The sequence below is a fragment of the Dipodomys spectabilis genome, unplaced genomic scaffold (assembly GCF_019054845.1).
Source record: "Dipodomys spectabilis isolate Male_0828 unplaced genomic scaffold, ASM1905484v1 ptg000613l, whole genome shotgun sequence".
Taxonomy (NCBI): domain Eukaryota; kingdom Metazoa; phylum Chordata; class Mammalia; order Rodentia; family Heteromyidae; genus Dipodomys; species Dipodomys spectabilis.
In genome coordinates, this window is record NW_024871290.1 from 194,241 (window position 1) to 206,651 (window position 12,411).

The following is a 12,411-nucleotide window of genomic DNA, read 5'->3' on the forward strand; positions in this document are numbered from 1 at the left end:
CCCCGAGTTTCTCTTTGCTCAGGGCTAGCTCTCACCCTTGAGCTGTAGCAGAACTCTGGACTTTTTCTAAGCACTTCATTGGGGATCAGAGTCTCAAGGACTTTGCTACCCGGCCTGGCTCTGAACCACGGTCCTCAGTGCTCAGCCTCCTGAGTAGCTGGGATGGCGGGCAGAGCCCCCGGTGCCTAGGCCTCATTTCTCCACATAAGCTCACTGCGTGTGCCATCTGTAGCATCCTTCAAAGAGCTTCCCACACTTGGCCAAGATAAAGGAACAGTGGTAGCCTTGCCGGTGCTCTCCATTCTGTAGAGAACGCTGGGTTCAGAAATTCACCCTGGTGCCCATTCCAGAGCAGAGCAGAGTTTGAAACCGGGTCCGACCGGTGTCCAGCTCCGTCCCTCCTGCAGGCCCGCCGTCTCTGGCAGGCTGGGCTGGTTTCTAGAGGGTTAGCTCCATCTCCTCTCTCTGCGTGAAGGCATGGCGGAGGCTAGCCTTCTTAGGGTCTGTTCTTTGCAATTTTGCCACTCCCCCCTGTGGAAAAAGAAAAGCTATTCAGGCCATTACATATGTGGCTTTCCTCTGTCCACCTGTGATGCAACTGCTCGCAGTAACTAGGTCATATTAAACTGAATCGAGGCACACAGTATGGGTGGGCAGAGCTCAGTACGGGAAGCCTGTCAGACTCTGGAGGATAGCAGAAGTCAGCCTGGGCAGAAAAGCCCATGAGACTCCAGAGCGAGAGGCACGCACAGACGCAGTACAGCACCAGCCGGGCAGCCTGTGTGAGCGAGAGACCTTGAATGGAAACCACGGTGCAGGGAAGAAAGGAGAGGAGAGGGCAGGGGAGAGGAGAGGGGGAAGGAAAAGCAAGAGACGCGGGAGAGAAGGGAGGGAAAGAACACACGTGGGTGGTTGATGGAGATAACTGCTTTCTAAGTGCACGTGTGTGTGACTCGTGTTCCGCAGCGGGCGAGGAGCATGAAGACGGCGTCGAGAGGGCGTGCGACACGCTGCTCATGTGCATCGTCACGGTGCTGAACCAGGGTCTCCGGAACGGAGGCGGCGTGGGGGATGTGCTGCGGAGACCGTCCAAGGACGTAAGCCGCAGGGAGGAGGTTGCTTCTCCGCCTCTGTGCGTGTGCGTGTGCGCGTGTACGTGTGTGCATATGTGTGCGTGCATGTGCGTTCCAGAGCTGAAATTCAAGGCCTCTTTGCTCTCACTCGCAGTTTTCTTGCTCACAGCCGGTACTCTACCACTTGAGCCATGCCTCCAGTCTGGAATTTTGCTGGTCAAACAGAGATAGAACCTCAGAGACTTTTCTGCCCGGGCTGCTTGGAACCACAGCCCTCCAGATCTCAACCTCTGGAGGAGCTAAGCTTCCAGTCACCCGAGCCGCCAGTGTCTCGCGCTGCAGCCCGGCTTAATGCACGCAGCGAGTTGCCTTACAGGGTAACACACTGTATCGTTTGAAGGATCATGGGGGGCGTGGACATTCACTGGTTTTCATACAATTAATGGTGTACTGGGATTTCTAGCACGTGCACCACTAGGAATCACTCAGCGCGTATTGCAGGGAGACACTGGCATGTCTGAGCTCTGGGGGGTTCTACAGCAGCACAATCCTGGCTGTGAAGTTTATGTAGGAGTTGAGTGCTATGTTTGGCTGGCTCTCGCTCTCTCTTTTTCTGTCTCTCTCTCTCTCCCCTCATGTTCATTTTCTCTGCCTCTGCATACAAATAACTTCCATGATTTATCTGCAATGAATAGTGAATTCCAATGCATTTCCTATATTAAAGCCGCAGTTTAGACAGTGTCTTCAGTCAGTGTAAAATCTCAACTACTGCACTCGGAGCTTAGCAGATCCTTAACCCTGCCACTGGCCAGCCGTGTTATGGTGTTCTCACTCACCTGTCTAGGCCCAGACCCTCAGCTATTAAACAACGACTTCGTGTGCGTTCTAAAGTTGCTGAAGTAGAAGTCAGTGTCCACTCGGTAGTGTATTTTTCATAATGCATAAATAACGTCCCATTGTTTCTATGTGTGGAGCAAACACGGATGGTTTTATGCTGGGAAATGTGTGCAAGTGTTGTGGTTTGGTTTCAGGAGCCCCTGTTCGCGGCTCGAGTGGTGTACGATCTCCTCTTCTTTTTCATCGTGATCATTATCGTGCTGAACTTGATTTTTGGCGTTATCATCGATACTTTTGCTGATCTCAGAAGCGAAAAGCAGAAAAAAGAAGAAATCCTGAAGACGACCTGCTTTATCTGTGGTGAGTGTCCATGTGTAGCGGTGCTGTCCACAGGACAGTGCTGTCCAGGTGGTGCTGTCCATCTGTGGCCCGGCCCCTCCACATGGAGAAACCACACAGGAAGCAGATATTTCTCAGGAAAGTGTGGCTGGGATGATTCTTACTTGCCATGCCTTTGGGAGCTGTTTTCCATATTGAAAGCTGGGTAAAAACACAGATAATATAGCAGTGCTGGCATGCTCTGTTTCCAGAGTGAGAATGCTCATTTCTCTTCTTTAAGAAAGACAAATCCGGCTGCGTTGCTAGCAGCTCACATCTGTCATCCCAGATACTGGGGGAGCTGAGATCTGAGTGTCACAGTTCAAGGCCAGCCCGGGCAAGCGCTCTACCACTGAGCCACCTTCCCAGCCTGGTGCGCCCCGTTTATCATAACCCTCTAATGGAAGCGCTGGTGCACAGTCGCGATTATCTAGAAGTAGGTGGTGCGGGATGGCAGGTCGCATCTCTCGTGTGTCCTGTGTCTTGCAGGACTCGAGAGGGACAAGTTTGATAATAAGACCGTCTCCTTCGAGGAGCACATTAAGTCAGAGCACAACATGTGGCATTACTTGTACTTCGTCGTCCTGGTGAGGGTGAAGGACCCCACCGAGTACACCGGCCCCGAGAGCTACGTGGCGCAGATGATTGCGGTGAGTGATCAGACTTTCGCAACGCTGCTCCCAGGTGGCGACGTTTCTAGCAATGTTTTTCTCTATTGTTGCTGTTGGTAATGTTTGAATAGGCCTCCCAGTCGCTGGAGAAGCCCTGCCTTGCTGAAAATCATTGGATTTTTGGTTATTCATCTGCAGTGACAACCTGCTGACTGGTTCTGTAGGCAGTGCCAGCACCTCCCCGTGGTGGCCGTCCCCGCGGATCCCAGCCTTCCCGCAGGCCCTTCTTGAAGCTCTCAGTCCCTGGAACTTGCCCATTATGAGCAGATGCAGCCGAGTCACACTTTCAGGGTGTACCAGGTGGCTCATGCTGAAATCTGAGGATCACAGTTCAAAGCCAGCCTGGGCAGACGAGTCTGAGAGACTTGTCTCTAATTCACCATCAACCCCTTCCCCCCGCCCCCGCCCCCGTACACGTTGTGGCCCAAGTGGCAGAGGGCTAACTAGGAATTTTTAAAAAGCCAAGCAAGTAAGAGGCCTTGCGTTCAAGCCCCACTATGGGCACAGAAATAAAAATTAAGTTGTGCGTGTGTGAAGAATAGACATAATGTTTGATATGAACTGGAGAACACTGGTTTCCTGGCATTGCGCACTCTGCGTTGATTTACCAGGGTTGGTAAGACACTTGGCATCTCTAGTTGCTCATTTAAGATAAGCAATAGAAAATGTAGCTGTCTACGACTCAGAGTTTCTTCTGTGTTACGCAAAATGAGAACTCACAAGCCCGAGGGGAAGTTATGCTCAAGTTGTGCTTTAGCATCTCTAGGTAGCAGCATTCTTATGATAGAAGGAAGCATTTATTGCAGGCTTTTCCTAAGAATTCGTGTTTTCATCATACAGGCCAAGTTACTACCTTCTTAGGGGCCTTTGTTCTGGTAAGCAGCCACTTCCTTGTCCATGTCAAGACTCTGATTTCCAAGAAATTCTTCAGAAAAATTTACTGTTATGGCTCAAGCGGTAGAACGCTAGGCTTGAAAATAAGATGCTAAGGGACAGCGTCCAGCTCAGAGTTCAAAGTATAGGACTGGCACAACAAAGAAAGGTGGAAAGAAGGGAGAAAGGGAGAAAGGAAGGAAGGGAGGAAGGAAGGAAGATAAGAAGGAAGGAAGGAAGGAAGGAAGGAAGGAAGGAAGGAAGGAAGGAAGGAAGGAAGGAAGGAAGGAAGGAAGGAAGGAAGGAAGGGAAGGGAAGGAATACACGGAAGTTCCTGCAGTCTCGTGGGTGTTATATGTTTGCGCTGGTTGCTCTTCTTGGACCCTCTGCAGGCTCGGCGTCGTGTAATGTCTGGAGGGATGTCAGGTTAAGGGTGAGAGGTCTTTTTGCTCCAGTGTGTTTTACATTTCAGAGAAAAGCTGGCCTGTGTGGGTCACACCTTTAAACCTAGCACTTTTGGGTTGAAATTATTCTGTGAATTAATCTCAACCAAGGTGTAATGGGTGTGACTCAGAAATCCTATCAGAAGCTGCTCTCAGATGGATAGATACTCAATGGTGCGGTGGGATTGAGTTATAGACACCAGTGGGCCGCCAAAGAGCAGTTTGTTCCTGAGCTGCAGTCAGTGCCTGGCCCTGCTGGGATTCAGAGAGCCCTGCACACCTGGCCCACATCTGGTCCATCAAGATGAGCATTGGAGCCCCTCCCTCGCTCCAGCATCTGGCCATGCAGAGCCTGCTGAGCAACCAGGCCCTGGCCATCTCTGCCCTGGAGGATCTACCGGTGCTGCTGTTCCCTTCACTCTTCATAGAGGTCTATGCCAGGGCCCACACAGAGGTGCTGAAGGCCCTGGTGCAGGCCTGGCCCTTCTCCTGCCTCCCTCTGGGGGACCTGGCAGAGTCTCCAGACCTGGAAACCTTCAAGGCTGTCCTGGATGGGATCGATCTGCTACTGGCCAAGAAGGAGCGCCCCAGTCGGTGGAAACTGCAAGTCCTCGACCTGCGGAAGGAGCACCCCAACATCTGGATAGAGGGCTACCCTTCAGTGGCCCGAATCTCTTATCCAGATGTCCTGACTGACAGGCCAACAGAGAACTGTGGTTCAATGATGACTGAAGAGCAGCCCTTGATTTTACTCATGGACCTGACCATCAAACATGGCGCCCAGGATGCTCTCCAAGGCCACCTGCTCCAGTGGGCCAGGGAGAGGCAAGAACAAGTCCAGCTGTGCTCCAGGAAGCTGCAGATTCTGTCTGGCTCCATCTCTGAAATCCAGAAGGCTCTGCGTGTGGTGAGACTGGACTCCATCCAGGAGCTGGTGGTGAGTGAGTCTGGCCAGATGGAACCTTTACATCCTCACCTTCCCCATTGTGACCGGGGACTCCGTGCTAGCCTGAAGGATTTCTGGGGCAGCTGCAGCATCTGCAGGAGCTGTATGTACACAAAGTCTTCTTCCTTTATGGACGGCTGCCCACCATCCTCAGGAACCTCACCCTTTTGAAGACCTTGTCTCTGAGTTCGTGTCCACTGAAGGAGGCTGACTTGTGGTTCCTGTCCCAGTGGCCCTGCTCCAGGCAACTCAAGCACCTGCGTCTGAGGAGTTTGCCCCTGGACAACTTCAGTCCTGAGCCCCTGAGAGTCCTACTGGAGCACGCGGCCGGCACCCCGGAGACCCTGGCCCTGGAGGACTGTGCCATCACAGATGCCCAGCTCTCGGCCATCCTGCCCGCCCTGAGCCAGTGCTCCCAACTCCGCGTCTTCAGTTTCTATGGAAACCACATCTCCATGTCTGCTGTGCAAAGCCTTGTGAGCCACACGGCCAGGCTGCCTCATCTGAGACAAGGGCTCTACGCTGCCCCCTGGAGAGTCCCCCCTTGGGAGTGGTGGCTGGTGCCATTGATCCTCACAGACCTGCCTGGGTGTGGGCTGGTGTGGCACAGGCACTGGGGGGGACACGGGGTTCCAAGTTCTGTCATCTCCAGAAGAAGTGCCAGCTGTCAGGGCTGGGCTGGGGCGGTCCTGGGTGGTCACAGAGGAGGGCCTCCCTGCTCTGCCGAGGTGGGCGAGTGCCTCTCTCCTGGAAACATCTCCACATCAGAGGGGAAAGCTGGGGCAAGCGGCACAGAGCTCCAGAGTCCAGTGTTGTAGAAGAGACAGGGCATCTGGTCCCGAGCTTCTCAGCTCTGTGCTGGCTCTGGAGCCACAGGGCTTGGACTGCGTCCCGGTGGACACGTCCATCCAGGGGACCACGCGGAGGGCGGGCGTAGGAGAGTGTTACAAGGGTTAGAAGAGGAGCCATATTTGCCCCAGAAAGAGAGCGCAGTACGGCCGCTGCCATGCAGGCAGCAGCAGGGTCTGGGGGTGGGCGAGCCCGGCGGGAGCTCAGGTGGGTCTGGGCGGGGAGAGGCGGCCGCTGCACGGCGGAGCTCCAGGGCAGGGCTGGTGGAGCCGAGGATGGAAGCTGGCGTGATGGCCACAGGCCAGCCGGAACCTGGAGTGCATTCAGCCTGGAAGGAACTGGAACAATGGTTGTAAACATTGGGACAGTCCCACGCTGTCTATCATTTACCGTATCAATCAATCAAAAGTGTGAGAAGAAAGAGATCCTTGTTCATGACTAGAATCCTAGCTGCACAACAAGGCTGAGGTCTGAGGATCACAGTTCAAAACCAGCCTGGGCAGGAAAGTCCTCGCGACTCTCAACTCTGGTGAACTGCCACATAACCCAGCAGCGGCGGCGCTGTGGCTGAACTGGTAGCGTGCTGGCACTGAGCACAGATGCTCGGTGGGTGGACCGAGGCTGCAGCCCGCTGCCGGCTCCTTGGTCCATCGTGAGAAGGAGCAAGGCAGGAACAGGCCCGACCGTGTAGCTGAGATCTGGGGCGCTAACAGTTTCAGATCCCAGAGTTCCTGTCTAGAAACCATTGGCCCAGGAAAGCCCAGCACTGGGAAAGCCACTCTGGGACGCCCCAGATAGAGCTGTATTTTAACTTGCCCAGCGCCTTCTGGAGCAAGTGCAACTGATGCTGAATATGTTGAGAATTGTTATATTAAAGCAGGACAATCCTTTAAATTGTTCACATCCTAAACGATTGAACAGCGAATAACCTATGGCAGCTGTTCTTAACTCTTTCATCTGATTGATTTCTTCCAGAATTAGAGCTTTGACATTTGTTAGTTTGTTGAAAAAACAAGCTAGACTGCTACATTCTTCCTGGGCATCTGCAACCCTGGGACAGGCAGGATGAAAGCTGCAGCTACAGCAGTGGTGGCCATGGTTGACAGCGCAAGGCTGTCAGCACAGTTTGGGGGAATTGCGTTTCAAACATCCCTTATTCTGTGCCAGCACTGGTGGCTCATGCCTGTCATCCTAGCCACTCCGGAGGCTGAGATCTGAGGACCGTGGTTCAAAGCCAGCCCAGGCAGGAAAGTCTGTGAGACTTTTATCTCCAGTGAACCACCAGAAAAACTGGAAGTGGTGCTGTAGCTCAAGTGGTAGAGCGCCAGCCTTGAGCTGAAGAGCGGAGGGACAGCGCCCAGGCCCAGAGTTCAAGCCCAATGACCGACAAAAAAAAAAAAAAAGGCCTTCATCTCAGCTAGTGGGAGAGGTTCCCTTCAAGATGCAAGCTTGTGATTTCAGGCATATTCCTTGTCTGTCTCCTTTCTTATTCCCGGGTTTCTGAAACCATGTTTGTAGACTCCAGGCCCAGTCCAGGAGAGTCTTACATTAGTTCTGGCCACTCACTTCCATAGGCCAAATAAACAGAGCTGGTGAATGCTAGATAAAGGAGCTGGATTCCTGGGAACCGGGAGCAGACAGCGCCCGAGGAGATCTTCACGTCTTCAGGGTGCAGACACGGGCTTCTGGTTAAACAGGAGAATGGGGGTGCAGGGTGGGAAAGGTGTGCAGCGTGAGCAGGAGCTCCTGCGTCTGAGCTCAGAAGGCCTGTGAGGGGTGGCATGCCCTCCGCATGACGCTTCTGGAATCTTCTCACTGCTTCTGACGAGCTCAGATGGCAGGGCGCGGATGCAGAGCTGGGCCTTGAGCTCACCCCGGCCCCGCGGCAGCACCTCAGGTTTGCCTCTGAGGCTTCCGCATGTGTCTTTGCTTTTAGGAGAAAAACCTGGACTGGTTTCCTCGGATGCGCGCCATGTCCCTCATCGGCAACGAAGGTGATGGTGAGCAGAATGAGATTCGGAGCCTGCAGGAGAAGCTGGAGGCCACCATGAGCCTGGTGAAGCAGCTGTCCGGGCAGCTGGCCGAGCTGAAGGAGCAGGTGCGGAGCAGGGGCCGGGTTCTAAGGAGGTGCAGGAGCTGGGGACAGGCTGGGGGGGGGGAGTCTGCCATCCTACCCTATGATCCCTGGAGGTTCACCGAGCTGCGGTGTGATCTGAGGAGTCTAACTTGCAGTAAAGAGACTACTGGGCACCAGCGGCTCACGCCTGTCATCCCAGCTACTCAGGAGCCTGAGATCTGAGGATCCCGGTTCAAAGCCAGCCGTGGCAGGAAAGTCTGGGAGACTGATCTCCCATGAACCACCAGAAAACTGGAAGTGGCGCTGTGGCTCAGGTGGTAGAGCACTAGTCTTCAGCATAAAGGCTCAGTGACAGCGCTGGTGTTCTGAATCCCTGTGTCTTTTCCTCCCCAGATGACAGAACAGAGGAAGAACAAGCAGAGGCTGGGCTTCCTGGGCTCCAACATCCCCACATGAGCCATCCCTTGTCCCCACGCTGAACGCAGGGCAGGGGGACAGCGTGGCTGGCCTCTCCCATTGGGGTCCTTTCTCCTCCCTGAAAAGAAGACTTGAGATGAGGAGCTGAAAACTGGCTGAGAAAAAAAAAAAACTGGCCCAGAAACAGCTGCCAAAAAGACAAGCAGCTTGAACACAGCTCACGCGCTCAGTGCAAGTGGGGGCAATCTGCTCCCAGGGCCGTGGAGGGTGGAGGAGCCAAGCGGCTTGGAGGCTCGGGGATGGCAGAAACACTGTCTGCTGGATCCACGGGCGATGTCTCGACTGAACTACAGACAGCACTGCGTGGCTGGAATTTCTTCCCTTTCATTGTGGTCGGGGAAGAAACTTTGCTAAGGCAAATAAATAACTGGATGGCTTCAAAATGAGACTCACAGAGAAGGTGTTCAGCTGGCCAGGTGCCGGAGGCTCACACCGGAAATCTCAGCTAAGAGGTGAGGTTCAAAGCCAACATGGGCAGACAAATCCATTCGGCTATTAACAATAACTAACCAGCACAAAGCCGGAAGCAGAGTTGTGGCTCAAGTGGTAGTGAACCAGCCTTAAGGGGAAAGGGAAAGCAATCAGGCCTTGAGGTCAAGCCCTAGTACACACACACACACACACACACACACACACACACACACACACACACACACACACACACACTTAAATGCTCCCAATCCATGGGTTTTACTGGTCTTTATTTATAACCTGAAAAACAGCTCTGAGAACTTAGCACTTTGGTGCGTAGCTTCTCAAGCTCACCGCAGAACTGGAATCTGACTGCTTTTGTCAGAAAGCAGATGAACTCTGGGAGTGCTCAGCCCAAAAGGTGATCTTTGTGTAACTTGTTAAGAATGGGTCTTAAGGGAGGAACAGGTGAAAACTGTAACAGACTTGCAGGGAAGAGGCTGCTAATCCCGAGGTTGAAGCTGAGCCTGGTGGCTCACACCTGGTGTGAACCAGCTTCCCATGGGACTGAGATCTAAAGATCACAGTTCAAAGCCAGATGAGCAAGAAAGTCCATGAGAGTCTCCTCAGTGACCCAGCAAGATGCTAGAAGTAGAACTGTGGCTCAAGGGGCAGAGGGCCAATCTTGAATGAAAAAGCTCAGAGATAGCGCCCAGGCCTGGAGTTCGGTCCCAATACCGGCACAAAATACGTATATTATGATACTGAGACTGGTCAGTGGGGATGCTTCAGGTGACATGAAATACTGAGGCAGTGACAAAAGCGGACTTCCTGGCCTTCTGTAGATGTGGAATAAACACAGTTTGACTCATGATTGTTGTGCTGAAGTAACCATTTATCATGTTCTTGTGGTTCCAGTGTGTGTGTGGCGCGGGGGGGGGGGGGGGCACGGTTGGGGAGGAATGGAGAAGTTCATTGCATTCACAAGGAAAAGCTGCATTTCAATTGCATACCTAAAAATGTTCAAAAGGGCCACCAATGGCTCACACCTGCAACCCTAGCTACTCAGTAGGCTGAGATCTCAGAATTGAGTTCAAACTGGCTGGGTGGAAAAGTCCACGAGACTCTTATGTCCAGTGAACCACCAAAAGCCAGAAGTAGAGCTATGGCTCAAGTGATAGCGCATCAGACTTTAGTACAAAATGCTAAGGGGCATCAACTAGACCCTGAGTTCAAATCCTAGTTTATATATATACACGCCCTTGGTGTCTAGAAATCCCAAGTCCTGTCCGCTACACAATCTACAGGAAATTCCAAACCAAGCCTCCCACATGATATTCAAATATAGACTTAAACCCTAGAACAAGGAATTTCTAAAGTGAATCCACTGATACCTCACACCCCAACACACACCCACAGGATCCCTGCAATCTCTCACTCTGGCCAGGTACTGATGGCCCCCACCTGTAATTCTACCTCCTTTGGAGGCTGAGAACTGACGATTAATGGGCAAAGCCAGCCAGGGCAGAAAAGTCCATGAGATTCTTTTCTCAATTACCAAAAAGCCAGAAGTTGAGCTGTGCCAAGTCGTAGAGCTCTAGACTTGAATGAAGAATCTCCAGGGCAGCTCCTAGGCCCCAATACTGACACACATGCAAAAGTAAGAAGTCTGTGGTCGCTCGCTCTGACATGATTTTTCCCTGACTAGTTGTTGAAGAAACCTGATATCCATCATCTAGAAATACTGTGCACTCCTAACAGTCACAAGGTAGGAGTTATATAACGTGTGTAGAAGTCATCACTGAATCTCAGATCTTGATTAAATCTGCACTTCATGTTGTCTTTCTTTTTTTCTGGTGCTGGAGCTTTTCCTCAGTACCTGGGCTCTTTTGCTCAAGCCTGGTGCTCTACCACATGAGCCACAGCACCACATGTGGGTTTCTGGTGGTTCATTGGAGATAAGAGTCTAATGGACATACTGCCCACATTGGCCTTGAACCATGATCCTCAGATCTCAGCCTCCTGAGTAGCCTGACAAAAATGCATTTTAAGGCAGGCACCAGTGGCTCACAACTAGTATCCTAGCTATTCAGGAAGCTGAGATCTGAGTGTGAGGATCTTGGTTTGAAGCCAGCCTGGGCAGGAACTCTGTGAGACTCTTATCCCCAATAACGTGCTCAAAAAAGCCAGAAGCAACACTGTGGCTCAAGTGGTAAAATGCTACTCTAGCAAAAGAAGCTAACGGACAGAGAGCCCCAGGACTATAATCTTTCCATCTGGGAAATTTTGTTGAGAAGAGACAGAAGAGAGTAAGTGCCTACCCACAATCTCAAAGTGCAAAATCAAATCGTACTTCCCCTATCTGAAAAGTCCAGAGTATAAATTAATCTGTAGAGATGTGGCCCATCCGTCTCCCAGACGGTGATCAGGTCTTTGCTGACTCTGATGGTTCAGTCTGTAGAGAATAAGCCACGGGGTACAAAGATCATCTGTGCAAAGATCATCTCCCAGCCCAGGGGTAGCACAAGGAAGTCATCATTTTCAGTCTGCTTCTTCTTTTGTGAAAGATCCAAAAGAGGAAGCAAAACCAGATTCTTTTTTCTTTTTTTAAAGTTACAAGCCGGGCACTGCAGAAGGCTGAGATCTGGGGTCATGGTTCAAAGCAATCTAGGCAGGAAAGTCTGTGAGGCTTATCTTCAATGAATCAGCACAAAGCCAAAAGTGGGGCTGTGGCTCAAGTGGTAGAGCATGAGCCTTGAGTGAAAACAAAAGCAAGAATGTCTAGATTCTGAGTTGAATCCCCATTACTGACACCAAAACTTAGAATTTCTTCACTGCTTGGTTGGTTGGTTGGTTGGTTGGTTGGTTGGTCATGGGGCTTGAACTCCGGGTCTGGGTGCATTCACTGAGCCTCTTCAGCTCAAGATGAGTGCTCTACAGCACCACTTCCTGTTTTCTGATAGTTAATTGGAGATCAGAGTCTCATGGACTTTCCTGCCCGGGCTGGCTTTGAACCACGATCCTCAGATCTCAGCCTCCTGAGTAGCTAGGATTACAGACACGAGCCAGTGGTGCCTGGCTTTCATTGTGTTTTAATGTCTCTATTTCCTGCCTAAATGCATAAACCAAAAGCAAAATAAAAGCAATCAAACAACAACGGCAAAAAAAAAAAAAGAGAGAGAGACGTTTTCTGGGACATTAGACTCATGAGCAAGATAACACGGAACCAATTTGATATTTGCTATAAATGTCTGTTTCCAATGTACATATTTTTATGGTAATGAATATTTGACCTGGGTGACTGTCTTCACCATCATATTAATAGAGTGGCACTGGTGTATCTTGCCTATCATCCTAGGTAATCAGGAAGCTGAGA

General features: G+C 51.6%; 1 protein-coding gene across 1 annotated transcript in view; it reads left to right on the top strand.

Annotated features, from left to right (window-relative positions):
* The window catches only part of Itpr2 (inositol 1,4,5-trisphosphate receptor type 2), a 190,111-nt gene extending 181,101 nt beyond the window's left edge, over positions 1–9,010 (top strand). Inside the window, exons 53-57 of the mRNA XM_042671372.1 lie at positions 967–1,097; positions 2,105–2,270; positions 2,778–2,938; positions 8,007–8,168; positions 8,541–9,010. Coding sequence (XP_042527306.1) covers positions 967–1,097; positions 2,105–2,270; positions 2,778–2,938; positions 8,007–8,168; positions 8,541–8,603 — 683 coding nt within the window. The 3' untranslated portion in view covers positions 8,604–9,010. The remainder of the gene's footprint in view (positions 1–966; positions 1,098–2,104; positions 2,271–2,777; positions 2,939–8,006; positions 8,169–8,540) is intronic.
* The last annotated feature ends 3,401 nt before the right edge of the window (positions 9,011–12,411 follow it).